The following is a 19,127-nucleotide window of genomic DNA, read 5'->3' on the forward strand; positions in this document are numbered from 1 at the left end:
ATATGCTGATGTGTGTAATTTATTGCCTGTTAGTAAGTGCAGGCCAGAACGTCTTCTGAGTGTCAAGGCCATCCCCTGCCCCCGAGACATATTTGCCCTGATGTTTCCTATCACCCGTTTCACTGTGTAGTTAGTGCAACCAGGAGAGTCCTCCATGTTTGGCCTTGCTCCTACTGTGCCTATCTCAGTGAGCGTGTCACCATCCACCATTTTCATAGGCCAGAGAGTTCATAGACATCCCTGATATCTCCTTTTCTCATTTCATATATGAATCACTTTCCAAGTTCTGTACATTTTATATAAATTCAAAATAGTTCAAATTCTTTCATGCCTTCTGCCCTCTCCTGAGCACAACCACAGCCACCCACACTGTCTTCACTGCTCTCCTGGAAGCCTCTAACAGCGTCATCACTTCCTTCTCTGAAGTTGCTTTACAACTGCTACAGAATTTCCTGTCTGCTGCAGCAACAAGAAGGTTTTGCAAACTCAAACCATTTAAAATTTATCAATCACTTCTGTTATTTTAACAATGTAGCCAAAACCCAAAATCAAGATCCCCTTTTCAACTAATAACTTCTTCCAGTCATACTGCTGTCCTCTGAAATATCACTTCATTGACCCCTAGAGGTAGGTATGTCCCTAAACAAAGAAGTCATTAGGTACATAGTTGGGTTATCTACCATTACAGTGCAAACCCTGTGAAGATAGACTATGTTGTTTACCACTGTATCCATTCTAAGACAATGCTTGGTTAGGTGGTTACTAAACACATGTATGTAGAAAGAATAAATAAATCATAATACCACCTAGAAAATACATAGCATGATAGAAGACTTGAAATATGTTAAAAATACATATCTAAAAATGACCTGGATATTAAAAGGGGGTGATATATTAATAATAAGCTTTATTTATATTGGTTAAGTGATACCACACTTCATGGTCAAGATCACATGTACTCAAACTGATTCACCCAAAGATACTGGATGTCATTTGATACTTAAACTAGAGAAGCTTGTAGAATGTCAAGTCTAATCTTGTGGGACTATAGTCATGATGGACAGGGGAAATTTTAAATATAAAAAATTACTACGTAACTAGTAAGGAGTGATTAAACATGGCTATATATATGCATAAGATGATTTACTATCTGAGAGTTTGACAAATGGATAAACAGGGTCAGAATTCAGCCAGAAGGAACAATATGTTTAAAAGCTATGCCCATGAAAGATTTTGGCATGTTTTGGAAATCATAAAATCCTAAGTGGTAAATCTCTGAAAAGCCATTCCCAATTTGATCCTTTCCCTCCCTTTCAGAAGGGGAAACATGTTACTTGAGACTACCACTTTTTTGACTCCCCTTACAATATGACGGCACTTTGCAAAATCCCCTGTTCTCAGTGATCTCAAGGTTTTCAAAAAAACTGATATCAAATGCTAGCCATTTTAGTATTCCTTCCACTGGCTATGATTTTCAGATAAAACAAAACAAGTTAATGAAACCCATATTTGTTCAGCTAAGGGTCCCCCAAAGGGCAGGTAAAATTTGACAAAATACAGGTTCTCTTGTTGGCCCTACACTGTGGTTCTGCAGTTCAAATTCTTGATGGCCCAGGACACCTTATTTGCATTCTTTAAGCCTCTGTTTTCTCACCTAAAAAAGGAAAAAAGAAATAATAGTGCCTCATTCATATAATATTTATGAAGATTAAAGAAAATAAGGCACAGGGCATTCCTAAAGGAGTTTCATTCACATCAAAAATACTCAATATGTGTTAGTTATTATAATGGGACTCCATTTCTCTCCTCAGGGAAATTTTCCATTACTTCTACTACTCCAATAGGAGAACTTAGCATTGCATAATTACACTGTACACTTTCCACCTCTATTTTTCTTGATATTCTTTTTGTTTAGAATCTTCTCTGCTCTTTTCTATCTGCTACTTGCCTGCTCATTCTTCAAGGTCTGGTCTTTCTAGGCTGGATTATTCAGAAGTTATTGCTTTCTCCCCAGTGCTCCTTTCAGATTTTTGTTTATGACTCTTGCTGCATTAAACACAGCCTGATGTTTTGTACTTTCTTGCACAATTGTCCTGCTTCCACACTGAACTTGGAGCTGCTTGAGGTTTGGAACTATGTCAGTCATTTTTGTCTTTAAAATCTAGTATGAGGGTTAGAAGTTAGTAAATGTCATTAATTGGTTTAATTTACTTCTCTTGTTTTTATGACTTATCCTTTTTATGAATTATCAATGAATTTTTTTTTTTTTTAAGATTTTATTTATTTATTTGACAGAGAGAAATCACAAGTAGACAGAGAGGCAGGTAGAGAGAGAGGAAGGGAAGCAGGCTCCCTGCCGAGCAGAGAGCCCGATGTGGGACTCGATCCCAGGACGCTGAGATCATGACCTGAGCCGAAGGCAGCGGCTTAACCCACTGAGCCACCCAGGCGCCCATGAATTATCAATGAATTTAATGAAATGTCAATGTTTACTGAATACCTCTTACCTACAAGCCATATGTTGTTTTACTGGTTTTGGTTGTTGACTCTCTTGTGTTAGAGTAGAAGAATGATGTAGTGATTTGAAGAGAGGGCTTTGTGGTACTGATATCTGGCTCCTCTATATACTGGTGTCTGCTATTGGGAAAATCACTTAAATTCTCATAGTATTAGTGTCCTCACCTATTCCTGGAGATAATAATACTTATCTAACATATGATTTATTAATTACACATGTATAAGATCTGCATGTAGCAAGCTCTTGGGTGGGGGAAGGCATTGTTAACTGTTCCTCATTTATTAAGATATTGACATATTTCTACTCAGGAAGGTTATTTAAAGCCTGGATATAATTATAATCTTAGAGTTTTATGTTATTACTTTAATTATAGTCATAACAATTATCATAATAGTTTCTTGGTAACCCTAGGAGAAAGTTCCCAAAGATAACTCTAAACCTGCTGGATGTCTATCTTGTACCACACCATCTTGGACACTTTAATATATCATATTCATTTAATTATAACAATATCTTGATGCGCCTAGGTGGATCAGTTGGTTAAGCATTTGCCTTCAGCTCAGGTCATAATCCCAGGTTTCTGGGATCAAGCTCTGCGTCAGGATCCCAGCTCAGCAGGGAGCCTGCCTCTCCCTCTCCATCTGGCACTCCCCAGCTCATTTTCTCTCTCGCTCTCAAATAAATAAATAAGGTCTTTAAAAAGCTGTCACAGTATCTCTTTGCGCTATTCTGATCCCAATATTTTCGGTTAAAAAACCGAGATTCATGGGGTTGAAGCAAAATTTCCAAGGTCACTTAATGGTCAGCTGATAGTCATGCCTTAAACTCGCCTTTTTTTTTTTTTTCTGATTTTAATTCTAGCGTTCTTTTCATGGTTGCCATATACAAAATGCCCTATATTAAGCAGATTGGATGTGAATTTAAAGATCCTTGCATCTTAGTTCATGTAATAATAAATTAGTGAAAAATTAAGTGTTGTAATGTGCCTTCCCAATTTAAAGGCTTTGGGGATAACATTATAAACACGTAAGGCTAGGTACTTTCTCAAAAGAAGCATGTCACACTAGATTCACTAATTCATATGAAAAAAATTAAACTTTACCTGATTCCTGTAGGTTGCTATAATCATAGCCCAGATCTCTGGATGAAATAAAAAAATCACCATTCCTGTAGAGAGGTATAAAAGGAACCATGTAGGATTCCCGGTTGTGTCCAATGGGTGCATTGGCTTCTGGATAAACTTCTTGAAGAGGATGGTGCCTTCGGAGCCACTGTTCAAAAATACTGTAGAGGAAAGGATTATTCAGACTCAGAAACATGTTATTTATAAAATATTTAGAATTCTTGGAGTAAAATAATAAGGCATATCTTAAAACCCCAAGACATGGAAAAATCCCAGATACATTTTTCATGCTTTGAAAATATTTTGTAAAGCACTAGCTCATACTGTCAGGCCCTGATGAAGCTCAGTCATTTGAAAGAAATGTGAGAGGATAACATTGGAAAGGGTATTCTTAGGTAACTGAACCTACGTGACAAGTTTAAACCTTTCAGAAAGCTTCAAAGCAAGGATAATTATTGGTTGAGTGACAGCAGGGTTGAAATTGTAAATTAAATATGTTTCTTGTCTCAAAGAAAGTTAGCCCAAAGAAAGAACACATAAAACTAAGTTAGAATCAGTTCTGGAATTTGGTCATTTGGGGGATCACAGTAGGGAATTTTCAATTATTTCAACCAACTTGCCATGTTTTGTGATGAGTATGCTTAATGAAACTTGGGGAAAGAAAGAGCTCTCCTCCAAAAATGGAGACTAAATATACTTGGACTGGTTTTCCAACTTCCCCTGAAACTAGAGTATGGCCATACGATCAATTCTCAGTCAGTCAGATATACCCATGAAGCCTTTGAAACAGATATAGTGACACACAGAAACAAGAATAATGGAAAACTATTCTGGTCGTGGGCAAAAACAGTTGCAATAACTTATGGGGGGTTGCAAGACTGGAAGAACATCAAGGAAATATCCAGTGTTTTATAGCATGGTTTTAGCAGATTTCATGGTTGTTACCCTCTTACTCCCTTGTCCCCACCTGTTTCTGAACCTCATTCTCCATGATTCCCTGACCTATTCAGTATCCTTTTAGTAAAGACTTTTTCTGTTAATTAGCCAGAGTTAGTATCTGTTGAATGCAATTAAAAATTCTGACTGGAACAAAAGGTAAACAATTAAGGGACAAAAACGATTAAGAATACTCAAACTATAGGAGAATTTATATTGTGTCACTAAAAATGTGAGAAAGAAAAAGATTTTGTATTATCAGGTCATATAACAGAGGTTATATGATATAGATACATCATACATATATGTGTGTATGTCTGTGTGTATATATATATATATAAAACATTTAACATAGATCTGAGGTCAGAGAACTCCCCTTGGGCCTAGCTCTGGGTATGACTGTAAGCAAATCACTGAAATTCTTGGAGATCTAGCCTCCTCATCCTTAAATGAAAGCAATAGTATCTGTCTTATTTCCAAAGGGATTATCCAATGTGCTAATATTTGTGAAAGTGCTAATAAATATTGTTACTCTGCTATAAAATGTATTCCAGGAGATAAAACGTACATGCATAGCCCAAGCGATGGTGCCTGTAAAGGAAAGAGATAAAGCTTCAAACAAACAAACAAATTTGAAAAAGCATTATGAAGTACAATAAAGGAGATAACAACGATGCTAGATGGCAGCATGGTGATCATGTTTTCCGTGATGGAGAACAAGTCTCTTTGCTTAGAGAATCTGGACTTCAAAAACCCATCGTGCTTAAAGTTGACATTTATTCATTTATTTATTTATTTACTTACTTGATTTTTTCAGTTAGCCAGCATATAGTACATCATTAGTTTTTGACGTAGTGTTCAACGATTCATTAGTTGCGTATAACACCCAGTGCTCATTGCAACATTATGTGGTTACCCCACTCCCTTTTGTAACCCACAGTTTGTTTCCCAGAAAATTGGCTTTTATCCCCAAAAATGGGCTTTTAATTGTGAATTAATTGCAGGATCAGAAGGCCACTGCTAAATCCTGAAACTGTGGTCCATAAATTCTAAGTAGCTCAATTATTAAATATATTTATTGAGTTTTTATTATATGCCAAATTTTGGAGAAGCACAAGCTTGCATAAAACCCTGAGTTCCATGGGTTGTGACAAAGGATGTTTGTAAAATTTCTTAACCTGTTCGATTTTCCTTTTCCTCACCTATGAAGTGGGAATATTTCTGGATTAATTAGTATAATATAAGTAAGGTGTATATTTAAGTACTTGACAAATCTAAGTGGAAACAGTCATCATCCACATTCCCCACTCCTCACTACTAATGTTATCCTGGAAGAATGTTACAAGTGGCAAGACAGAAGAGACATACTGTTATAGAAAAGCCAAAGCCATGTATATTTGACATGGTTCTTCTTCTTCTTTTTAATTAGGTAAAAATTTATTTTTTAAAAATTTTAGAGGGAGAATATAAGCCGTGGTGGAAGGGGTGAGGAGCAGAGGGAGAGGGAGAGAGAGAATCTTTAGGAGACACCATGCCCAGTGCAAAGCCCAATGCAAAGCTCGATCTCGATCTCACAACCGTGAGATCATGAGTTGGATGCTTAACTGACTGAGCCACCCAGGTACCCCTTTGAGCAGGGTCTTTTTAAGAAGGGTTATGATTCTGACCAGCAGGAGTGAGAAAGAAGATTCAAAAAGTTTGGTTTTTCTGTGCGTGCCTTAGTAACTGGCCTAACAAACAAACCCTACATTCTATTCAGGTCCTAAAGTTTTATTAATTAGCTTTTTTGTTTTAACTTCTGTAGGTTCTTTCTTCTTTCTTTCTTTCTCTCTTTCTTTCTTTCTTTCTTTTTTAAAGATTTTATTTATTTATTTGACTGAGAGAAAGAGAGAGAGGGAACACAAGCAGGGGGAGTGGGAGAGGGAGAAGCAGGCCTCCGGCTGAGCAGAGAGCCCAATGTGGAGCTCAATCCCAGGACCCTGGGATCATGACCTGAGCCAAAGGCAGACACTTAACGGCTGAGCCACCCAGGTGCCCCAGGTTTTTTCTTTTGATAAAGCATTACTTGTTTATTACATGCAATCCAGAAAATGCAAGTGAGCAGAAATGAGAGAAGAATTCATGTAATCATTTCATATTTCTGTTCCATCTAGTTTATAAAATATGCATAATAACACTACATATATTTTAACAAAAAGAGAATTGTATTGTAGATAATGTTTTAAAGGCTATTTTATTTGTATTATGTAATATTTAATGTTTTAAAAATATTTAAACATGCTTAAACAATGTTTACCAGCTTTTCAACTGACAAATCTAATTTTTTTAAATGAGAAGGAGGCTCTCTGATAGAATTAATCTCCTACCCCACCTCTACCAAACTTTGATTTAGACACAGCCTACTGTTTCTAAACAAGCTACCAGATAAGGGTTTGAGGCAAAAATTGTGCCTTCTGTCAATTGAGAAAAATTACTACTGTAGTTCAACTTATAAATAATCTTTTTTTCTGCCAAGAAACAAAAATTCTTTACCTAGATAAGACAAGGACATCAATTCTTAGCACCAAAAGATTTAATGGATAAAACCGTTAATGTGCTCACCCACCTTATCAACCTTTTAAAATGAAGGTATTAATCTTGATTAAATTCTTTATTGGTGGTTCTCATCCTCAGTTAATTTCATCAAACCATGTCTAAAATGACTCACATTAGAATACTGATGCTTAACTTAAATAATCACACTGACATTTTGGCAAGAACTTATTACCAAAGATTTATATAAGCTATATCTAGACAGTTTTCTGGAATTAGGAAAATGTAAAGATGATTGCAGATGCAAATAGGAAGGAATGTGTTTTATATATAAAAGTAATGCAAGACATCTGGTTTCAAGTCTGATATATAAGAATTCTGGACACTCTCATCCTTACAGCAAGAAAAGGCTAGACAAATGGAAAATCAACAACTTTTCTTGGATCATGAGAGAATGAGGTCATAGGACAAAGGCTCACCTACCCCCCTCAGAACTGCAGAGATAAGTGCATCCAGGGGAACACAGCTGAGACTTGCTCACCAGGAAGAGAAGCAGCTGTATCCATAAACCGGTAGAGATACGTGAACATTTTGATGAATGGTTGGAGATTGAGTATGGCCTAACAGTGGTAGTGAGAAACTCCTGGGAGCCATAGTGTAAGGGGAACTCCCAAGCATTTGGGTATTTTAACTCCAGGAACTCTACCAGGTTTTCATGATGAAGACTGGTGAAAAATCCTCTCCTGGGAGGGAGAGAGAGACCGTTATGAAGTAAGTCCCCAGACTTCTCCATAACAAACCTCTTTCATTCAGAGGAAATAAACTTCCAGAGTCTTATCCCAACTAGGGGAAGGGGATTCCAGATTTTCTGTTTCACTTAAGAGAAAATAAAGCATAGGGCACTTTGATCAGAACTTCAAGGAAACAAATTGGGACTGCTGTAACCAAACATGTAGGAGGGAGAGGGAAAAAAAAAAAAAAAAAGCTATACAATTGAAGAAACAGTCATGAAGGTCACAGCCCCAAGACATTGGCCAAGTAAAAGACTGAAATTTAATATTTTAGGACACACACACACACCCCACCTTGATATCAAAAGAACTCCAGTATAATGATAGGGATTACAAGTGAAAGAGCTACAAGATAGGGTATCTGGGTGGCTCAGTCGTTAAACACCTACCTTTGGCTCAGGTCATGATCCCGGGGTCCTGGGATCAAGTCCCACATGGAGCTCCTTAGCTCAGCTGTTTCTTCCTCTCTCTCTCTGCCCCTCCCCCTGCCCATGCTAACTCTACCTCCATCTCTCTCTTTCTCTGTCAAATAAATAAAATCTAAAAAAAAAAAAAAAAGAGCTACAAGGCAGACAGTCCGAAGACTAGTATACAAGAAAGCCCAAAGCCAAGAGTGAAGACTAAGACAGACCTAGGAAAATTTGAAGCCTCCAGCACCTATAGCTACAAAAATCACTAAACACAGCCCAACTTCTTGCCAATTAACATAAATCTTACATTAAAGGCCTAGCTACCTCAGTTCCTACTACTCAATAAAATATATCTGATTTTAAAGAACAAATCACATGGCATGCCAAAAGCCAAGAAAAAGACAGTCTGAAGAGACAAAGCAATCAAAGCAAAGTAAACACTAATTCAGATATGTGATAGATATTGGAATTATCAGACAGGCAATTTAAATATTTGTGAATAATATGTTAAGGGCTCTCACAGAAAAAGTAAATGACATGCAAGAGCAGATGGGCAGTGAAGCAGATTGGTAGAAAGGCTCTAAGAAAGACTCAGAGGAAATGCTGGAAATCAAAAACACTGTAGCAGAAATGAATAATGCCATTGATAGGCTCAACAGTTGACACAGCTTAGAAAAGAATGAGTAAGCTTGGAGATAGAAGCTTCCCAAACCAGAATGCAAGGAAGAAAGAATGGGGAAAAATAAATCAAGAACTGTGGGATAATTTCAAAAGAGGGTAACATACGTGTAATTGGAATAACAGAAGAAGAAGAAAAAGTGAACAAAGCAGAAGAAATATTCTCCAATAAAAGGACCCGGAGGTACCCACTGAAACCACTCCCTATGGCCAAAGCTGGAACAATCTGAGCCACAGAATAAATAAAGTAGTAGTAGATTATCACCTAAAATGTAAAATATAGAGGAGTCCTCGCTGATATAAAGTAATGAATAAATAAATAAATGAGGGGAATACATAAGTCTGCCATGCAGAATTTTAAATAATTATGTAGATACTCCAAATACTTAGTGCAGGTGGTATATAACTCTGCACATAGTGACTTCCTTCCAAAGAGTATTAGGGAGGAGCAGTGGAGTCATCTAACAGTTTGAGAAAACTGACCAAACCCATCTCTGCCAGGTGATGAAGGTTAACATCAATAATCTTATGTTATATCCACCAAAATGAACTAACAATTGTAAATATCTATGCCCCCAATATGGGAGTAGCCAATTACATAAGAAAACTGTTAATCATGATAAAGAATAATATTGATATGAATACATTAATAGTAGGAGATCTTAACACGCCTCTCTCAGAAATAGATTATTAAAGCAGAAAGTCAATAAAGAAACAAGAGAATTAAATGACACATTGGACCAGATGGACCTCATAGATATATACAGAACATTCCACCCTAAAACAACAGAATACTCATTCTTCTCAAGTGCACATGGAACCTTCTCCAGAATAGACCACATACTGGGTCACAAATCAGGACTCAACCAAAAGACTGATATTATTCCCTGCATATTCTCAGATCACAATGCTTTGAAGCTGGAGCTCAATCACAAGGAAAAGTTCCGAAGGAACTCAAACACCTGGAAGCTAAAGACCACCTTGCTTAAGAATGCTTGGATCAACCAGGAGATCAAAGAAGAACTGAAAAAATTCATGGAAACCAATGAGAATGAAGACACTTCGGTCCAAAAACCTATGGGGTACAGACAAGGCGGTCCTAAGGGGGAAATACATAGCCATCCAAGCCTCTCTCAAAAAAATTGAAAAATCCAGAACATACCAGCTGTCTCTACACCTTAAAGAACTGGAGAATCAACAACAAATCAAACCAACTCCACACATAAGAAGGGAAATGATCAAGATTAGAGCTGAGATCAATGAGGTAGAAACCAGAGATACAGTAGAACGTATCAATGAAACTAGAAGCTGGTTTTTTGAAAGAATCAATAAGATCGATAATCCATTGGCCACACTAATCCAAAAGAAAAGAGAGAAAGCCCAAATTCATAAAATTATGAATGAAAAGGGAGAGATCACAACGAACACCAAAGAAGTAGAAACAATCATCAGAAGTTATTATCAACAGTTATATGCCAATAAGCTAAGCAACCTAGATGAAATGGATGCATTCCTGCAAAACTATAAACTCCCAAAATTGAACCAGGAAAAAATTGACAACCTGAATAGACCAATATCTAGTAACAAGATTGAAACAGTGATCAAAAACCTCCCAAAAAACAAGAGCCCAGGACCTGATGGATTCCCTGGGGAATTCAACCAAACTTTCATAGAAGAAATAACACCTATTCTCCTGAAGCTGTTTCAAAAAATTGAAGCAGAAGGAAAACTTCCAGATTCTTTCTATGAAGCCAGCATTACCCTGATCCCCAAACCAGGCAAAGACCCTACCAAAAAGGAGAATTTCAGACCAATATCACTGATGAATATGGATGCTAAGATTCTCAACAAGATTCTAGCAAACAGGATCCAACAGCACATTAAAAACATTATCCACCATGACCAGGAGGGATTCATCCCTGGGCTACAAGGATGGTTCAACATTCACAAATCAATCAATATGATAGAACAAACTAATATGAGAAGAGAGAAGAACCACATGGTCCTCTCAATCAATGCAGAAAAAGCATTTGACAAAATCCAGCATCCGTTCCTGATTAAAACGCTTCAAAGTATAGGGATAGAGGGAACATTCCTGAACTTCATCAAATCTATTTATGAAAGACCCACAGCAAATATAATCCTCAATGGGAAAAAGCTTGCATCCTTCCCGTGAGATTAGGACCACGACAAGGATGCCCACTCTCACCACTCTTGTTCAACATAGTATTAGAAGTCCTAGCAACAGCAATCAGACAACAAAGAGAAATAAAATGTACCCAAATTGGCAATGAAGAAGTCAAACTCTCTCTCTTAGCAGATGACATGATTCTTTTTATGGAAAACCCAAGACTCCACCCCCAAACTACTAGAACTCATACAGCAATTCAGCAATGTGGCAGGATACAAAGTCAATGTACAGAAATCAGTGGCTTTCTTATACGCTAACAATGAAAATACACAAAGGGAAATTAGAGAATTGATTCCATTTACTATAGCACCAAGAACCATAAGATACCTGGGAATAACCAGGTTACACCTAACCAAAGAGGTAAAGGATGTGTATTCGAGGAACTACAGAACACTCATGAATGAAATTGAAGAAGACACAAAGAGACGAAAGACCATTCCATGCTCTTGGCTCAGAAGAACAAACATTGTTAAAATGTCTATACTGCCTAGAGCAATCTATACTTTTAATGCCATTCTGATCAAAATTCCACTGGTATTCTTCAAAGAACTGGAACAAATAATCCAAAAATTTGTATGGAATCAGAAGAGACCCCGAATCGCTAAGGAAATGTTGAAAAAAATAAAACTAGGGGCATCACGCTACCTGATTTCAAGCTTTACTACAAAGCTGTGATCACCAAGACAGCATGGTACTAGCATAAAAACAGACACATAGACCAGTGGAACAGAGTAGAGAGCCCAGATATGGACCCTCAACTCTATGGGCAAATAATTTTTTGACAAAACAGGAAAACATATACAGTGGAAAAAAGACAGTCTCTTCAATAAATGTTGCTGGGAAACCTGGGCAGCTATATGTAGAAGAATGAAACTCGACCATTCTCTTACACCGTACACAAAGATAAACTCAAAATGGATAAAAGAGCTCAACGTGAGACAGGAATCCATCAGAATCCTAGAGGAGAACATAGGCAGTAACCTCTTCGGTATCAGCCACAGCAACTTCTTTCAAGATATGTCTCCAAAGGCAAAGGAAACAAAAGCGAAAATAAACTTTTGGGACTTCATCAAAATCAAAAGCTTCGGGGCGCCTGTGTGGCTCAGTGGGTTAAGCCGCTGCCTTCGGCTCAGGTCATGATCCCACGGTCCTGGGATCGAGCCCCGCATCAGGCTCTCTGCTCAGCAGGGAGCCTGCTACCTCCTCTCCCTCTCTGCCTGCCTCTCTGCCTGCTTGTCATCTCTCTCTGTCAAATAAATAAATAAAAAATCTTTAAAAAAAATCAAAAGCTTCTGCATAGCAAAGGAAACAGTCGAGAAAACAAAGAGGCAACCCATGGAATGGGAGAAGATATTTGCAAATGACAGTACAGACAAAAGGTTGATATCCAGGATCTATAAAGAACTCCTCAAACTCAACACACACAAAACAGACAATCATATCAAAAAATGGGCAGAAGATATGAACAGACACTTCTCCAATGAAGACATATAAATGGCTATCAGACACATGAAAAACTGTTCATCATCACTAGCCTTCATGGAGATTCAAATTAAAACCACATTGAGATATCACCCTATCTTGCCAAAATTAGCAAGACAGGAAACAACATGTGTTGGAGGGGATGTGGAGAAAGGGGATCCCTCTTACACTGTTGGTGGGAATGCAAGTTGGTGCAGCCTCTTTGGAGAACAGTGTGAAGATTGCTCAAGAAATTAAAAATAGAACTTCCCTATGACCCTGCCATTGCACTACTGGGTATTTACCCCAAAGATACAGATGTAGTGAAAAGAAGGGCCATCTGTACCCCAATGTTTATAGCAACAATGACCACGGTCGCCAAACTGTGGAAAGAATTAAGATGCCCTTCAAGGGACAAATGGATAAGGAAGATGTGGTCCATATACACTATGGAGTATTATGCTTCCATCAGAAAGGATGAATACCCAACTTTTGTAGCAACATGGACGGGACTGGAAGAGATTCTGCTGAGTGAAATAAGTCAAGCAGAGAGAGTCAATTATCATATGGTTTCACTTATTTGTGGAGCATAACAAATAGCATAGAGGACATGGGGAGTTAGAGAGGAGAAGGGATTTGGGGGAAATTGGAAGGGGAGGTGAATCATGAGAGACTATGGACTCTGAAAAACAATCTGAGGGTTTTGAAGGGGTGGGGAGTGGGAGGTTGGGGTACTAGGTAGTGGGTATTATAGAGGGCGCAGATTGCATGGAGCACTGGGTGTGGTGCAAAAATAATGAATACTGTTATGCTGAAAATAAATAAAAAATAAATTTTAAAAAAAGGAAAAAAATAATCTTATGTTATGTTGATAGCCCTCAGCCTTAATATGATATGAAGAGAATGGTGCTTCCCTCTGTCATCTTCCTACCCAAAACACATAACTCCAGTTTAAACATGAGAGAAACACCAGGCAAATCCCAATAGGGAGTCCTACAAAAATCTGAGCAGTATTCCTCAAAACTGTCAAGGACATCCAAAACAAGGGAAGTCTGAAAACCTGTCACAGCCAAGAAGAGCCTAAGGGACATTATGATTATATGTAATGTGGTGTCCTGCTTGGGATCCTGCAAAAGATGTTAAATAACTACTAAGTAATCTTAACAAAGTCTGAGCTTTGGTTAATAATAGATCCATATTATTTCAATAACTGTGACAAATGTTCCATACTAATGTTAAGACATTAATAATAGGGGAAATTAGAGCTGGGGTATATGGGAACTTGGTTCTCTCGGTAACATTTTTGTAACTAGAAAACTATTCTTCAATAAGTTTATTATTATTATTATTATTTTTAAAGAACAACTAACAAGAAAGCCTTGATGTAGGTGGATATTTAGGAACTGATTTTCTCTACCTCCACCACCACCACAACAAAAAAGTAACATACCCCTGTATAACAGAACAAGTGTTCATTTATTCATCTATTTTAGAGACAGATGAATATGTACATTCTGAGCATCTATAACAAACTGTCTCTGTGCAAGGGAATGTTTCCCAAGTTACCTTTGGTGAAATTTCCTGTCCTTGGGGTACTTAGAGTCTAGGGGTAGAGACAGATACTAACCAGTAATTTCAAACTGGCAAATACTGTGCAAGAAAGCAACATGGTAAGAAGATGTGATGGGGAGACTTCATTTCATCTGCAGCCTCTTGAAAAGTCTCTGATAGTGTGTTAAACCCAGAGCTGAAGAAGGCACATTTAGATAAATGGTGAAAGAACATTTCTGAAGACTCAGAATTTGCAAAGGGCATTTGATGAGAAGTACATAGCAAGTCCAAGGAACTAAATGACTGATGGGTTAATGGAGAGCAGGGACAAAATAGTTTAAGATCAGGCTAGAGAGGTAAGTGGGACCCCAAGCATGAAGTGCAGCACAAGACATGTGAGAAATATTTGTATTTTTCCGAAGAGCAACATGGAGTCACTGTCTCTGGGGTGGTAGTTGGTAATTTTTAAAGAATTGATATGATAATCATTTTTAAAGGATTGCCAGATTGCACTGTGGAGTGGGGCTGAAGGTAAGGGATCCTTTACTATACCTTACAGGGAGCAAGGAATGAAGAAGTCACACACAATCTTTTTGCCTAGACCTTGCTTCCTCAGTTTTTCTGGCTTATACTGTAGAATAAAATATTTTTATTCCCCCAAAAACTGGAGAGGAAGGGTGACATGAGGAAAGGATATTAATATTCTGATTTTTGATGTGTTGTATGCTTGAAGATACTGTAGAACTATCCCAATGGGAATGTCAGGTGTGGAGCTAGATATTTGGGTCTGGAGTTTAGAGCAAGATTTACTCCAGAAATATAAATGGAGAAGCCATCAGCCTGTTAATAAGTGAAGCTATGAGAGTAGTGAGACAATGAAAAGATAAGAGAATCGAGGATTAATTTTCTCAGGTTTCATCTTTCTGGAAGCCAATACAGAAGTGATCATCACATCGCTTTGAGACCCATTGCCTGGGATACCAACAGCCAGCCAGTCAAAATTCTGGTCTAGTAGGGGGAACAAATTCACCTAGTCTGCAGTACTATGTTATGGTAGCCCTAGCAAAAGTAACACATCATAGTACTTACCTAAAGCAATTCTTCTAAGTATTAAATGTGTTAATATATGTAAAACTACCTAGAATAATGTACAGAATAGGATAAGTATTGTTATATTAAAACTACAATTACCTTGTTTTTGAATTTTCCTTTCATAGGGTTTCCTTAAAATTTATTTTCTACCATACCTTCTGTTCCTTCCTTAGATGAAATGCCAAGTCTATGAAAATATCAATCAAAGTTACTGTTCCTCTCCTCTGATTATTGCATTTGTTATGGTGTAATCATCTGATTATGTGTCATTCTAATAGTGTATGCTCGCTGAGAGCAATGATGTTGTCTTATTGATCATGGTTCACTAAATGTCACTCTTACTGCATATACAACAAGTGAGCTGGGTTCATGTACTTTGAAGATATGTGAAATTTAGTGGAAGTTGTATAGTTTTTTTGGGAGAGCACACAAATTTTTACGAAATTCTCAAAGAGTATGTGAATTAAATACATTAAGATATCATTTAGTGGTTAGAAAAAAGAACTGAGAAAAAGAAGAATCTAAGAGATGCTGATGGCTTTGAGTTGGATATCTCTGTAGATAGTGCTATTCACTGACCCACGACAGTTAGGACAGTGCCTAGCATGTAATAACCACTGGGCTAGGTGCTGGGAATATAAAGTCAAACAGAGAACTGTCTCATCCTCAGGAGAGCTGCCATGTGATGAGTCACTCAGCTTGGTATGGTATGAGTTCCATGGGAGAAGAAGGGCCATTAATATCTTAGGAGAACAAAGAATGAAGAGATAGCATCTGATTCAGAAGGGCATGGGTAATGTATTAGAGTTCCCCTGAAAAACAGGACCAGTGGGGTATATGCATGTTTCTGTGCTTGCAGAGAGACACACAGAGAAAAATATAGAGAGAGGAAGAGAAAGTAACAGAGAAAGCCAGAGAGAGAGAGTCTCATATGATTGTAGAACTTGGCAAATCCAAAATCTGCTGAATAGGCAGGCAGACTGCAGACCAAGGCAAGACACACAGTTAAAATCCAAAAGCAGTCTGCTAGCATGATTCATTCTCACTTGGGGAGGTTCATTTTTTTCCTATGAAGAGCTTCAGCTGATTAAATGAGATCTACCCACATTATGGAGGGTAATCTGCTTTAGTCAAATTCTACCAATTGAAATATTAATAGCATCTTTAAAAACACCTTCACAGAAACATCTAGAATAATGTTTGACCAAATGTCTGGGTACCATGGCCTAGCTAAGTTGACATATAAAATTAACCGTCATGCTGGTGTTGAGTAAGACACCCTATTTTAGGTGACACTCATAACCAACTCTTGAAAAATGAATAACACAAGTCTGAGCAAAGTAATAAATGGGAAAAGGCAGTCTAGGAAAGAATAAAGCCCAAGCATGAAGAAATGGAGGTATGCTTTTGGGGTCCAGCGAGCAGTTCAAAGGGCTGGAAAGAAGGATGTATGTGGATATATAGGACTAAACCAAAACTATATAGGGTCTTTTTCCATATTAAGAAAGGTAAGAAGTTTGAAAATTATTTGGCATCCATTAGCATGGTAAATTGTTTTCCACCACCTCACTTTAAATCTGGAGGTGTTTTGGGTCTAAAACAAGTTTCTTACAGACAACATATCAATTTATCCATTCTGATACCCTGTGTCTTTTGGTGGGGAATTTAGCCCATTTACATTCAGGTAACTATGGAAAGATATGAATTTAGTGCCATTGTATTGCCTATAAGGTGACTGTTACTGTATATTGTCTCTGTTCCTTTCTGGTCTGTTACTTTTAGGCTCTCTTTGCTTAGAGGACCACTTTCAATATTTCCTATAGGGCTGGTTTATTTTTTGCGAATACTTTTAGTTTTTGTCCTGGAAGCTTTTTATCTCTCCTTCTATTTTCAGTGGCAGCCTAGCTGGATATAGTATTCTTGGCTGCATATTTTTCTTGTTTAGTGCTCTGAACATATCATTCCAGTCCTTTCAGTTCTGGCAGGTCTCTGAAGATAGGTCTGCTGTCAATCTAATACTTTTACCATGGTATGTTACAGACCTCTGTCCCAAGCTACTTTTAGGATTGTCTTTTTATTACCGAGACTTGTAAGTTTTACTACTAGATGACAGGGTGTTGATCTATTTTTATTGATTTTGAGGTGAGTTCTCTGTGCTTCCTGGATTTTGATGCTTGTTCCCTTCCTCAAATTAGGGAAGTTCTCTGTTATACTTTGCACCAGTATACATTCTGTCCCCCTCTCTCTTTCTTCTTCTTCTTGGATTCCAATTATTCTAATATTGTTTCGTCTTATGGTATCACTTATCTTTCGAATTCTCCCTTCATGGTCCAGTAGTTGTTTAACTCTCTCTTTCTCAGTTTCTTTATTCTCCATAATTTGGTCTTCTATATCACTGATTCTCTTTTCTGCCTCATTTATTCTAGTAAGACTCTCCATTTTTTATTGCACCTCATTTATAGCTTCTTAAATTTCAACTTAGTTAGATTTTAGTTCTTTTATTTATCCAGAAATGGATTTTATTTCTCCAAAAAGGGATTATCTAGTATCTTCCATGCTTTTTTTGAGCCCAGCACCTTGATAATTGTCATTCTGAACTCTAGTTCTGACATCTTACTAATATCTGTATTGATTAGGTCCCTAGCCATCAATACTGCCTCAGTCTGAAAATTACTTGGAAATGTATGAGAAGATTTTGGAGGGTTTTAAGCAAGGAATTGACATAACCATGTTTAATGACTGTATAATTAAATGAATCAACAGCTGAATATGAGGACCCAAAGGGAATAACCAGACAATAGATACATAACTTATTTATCCTGAGACCCCTGCAAAAACTTGGAGCCTCTCTCTGGGTTTGAAATGAACAGTTCCCTGAAGTTCCTTTTCTTCACACACCTGCCTAATGATAGAACTCATTTATGGAATATTTGGAAATTTTACTGAAAAGTAACTTATTTAAAAGAAATGGACACTTTAAGAGCATAGATTGTAAGGGATGAATAACTGCAAATAATAAACCTGTTCCACGCTAAAAAATTCATCCAGGGCCCACCTCATTTGACTATAATTTTAAATATATGCTCTACGAATTCTTAGCTTAGTTAGGGAAAGGCAGACAAGTGTTTGGGGAATGGGTAAAGGAATGAAAACCAGATTAAAATAACTTAAGCTAATGATGAAACTTCAAGGAATTTTAGGATAAGAACTGAAATGTCAGTGAAAATGAACCCAAAAGAACCAAAAACCTAGAAGTCTATGAAAAGCAGTTTCAGAGTTGTATTTTTCCTTTTCCATAAACACTTAGGGGTGTCATTAGGTGGCAAGACACCCTGCCATGAGTTGTTTTGAAAGAGGAGTAAAAGCAAGCTGCCATGTTCCCTGTGGGGCTCTAATGTGCATTCAGGACCGAGAATCATTGTGTTAGGCAGAAGTTACACTCAAGTGAGTCCGGCTGCACTCACAGACCACATCTGCTCAGAGCAGTCCATGAGAATAACCATAAGGGCCAGCCTTCACAGACAACGTTTTTTGTAAATGGGGCAAGCTTTTCATCAGGATTTCAATAGATATTACTGAGTGACCTCCAGATTCTTAGTGTTCTTCCCAGGGAAATGGTGATAATACAGCTTCCCTTGCACCCTTCATTAAATTGCCCACTTATTCATTACATATTCTTATACCCACTTCATGTCAAAATCAATGGACAGGTCAGAATGATTCTTATCCTCATGGATCTTTACTCAATTTTGTGATAAAAAGATACATAAAATATCAAAGCAAGGTTCATGATGCTCTTGGAAGCATGTGTATAAATCCTATGAGGCTGCAACAGGAGCAACTA

At 37.5% G+C, this 19,127-nt stretch overlaps 1 protein-coding gene across 1 annotated transcript in view; it reads right to left on the reverse strand.

Annotated features, from left to right (window-relative positions):
* Positions 1-19,127, reverse strand: part of TYR (tyrosinase) — a 100,195-nt gene that overhangs the window by 5,887 nt on the left and 75,181 nt on the right. Inside the window, exon 4 of the mRNA XM_082684398.1 lies at positions 3,621-3,802. Within this exon, the coding sequence (XP_082540524.1) occupies positions 3,621-3,802 (182 nt within the window). The remainder of the gene's footprint in view (positions 1-3,620; positions 3,803-19,127) is intronic.

The sequence above is a fragment of the Mustela nivalis genome, assembly GCF_964662115.1.
Source record: "Mustela nivalis genome assembly, chromosome: 9".
In the NCBI taxonomy this organism is placed as follows: Eukaryota; Metazoa; Chordata; class Mammalia; order Carnivora; family Mustelidae; genus Mustela; species Mustela nivalis.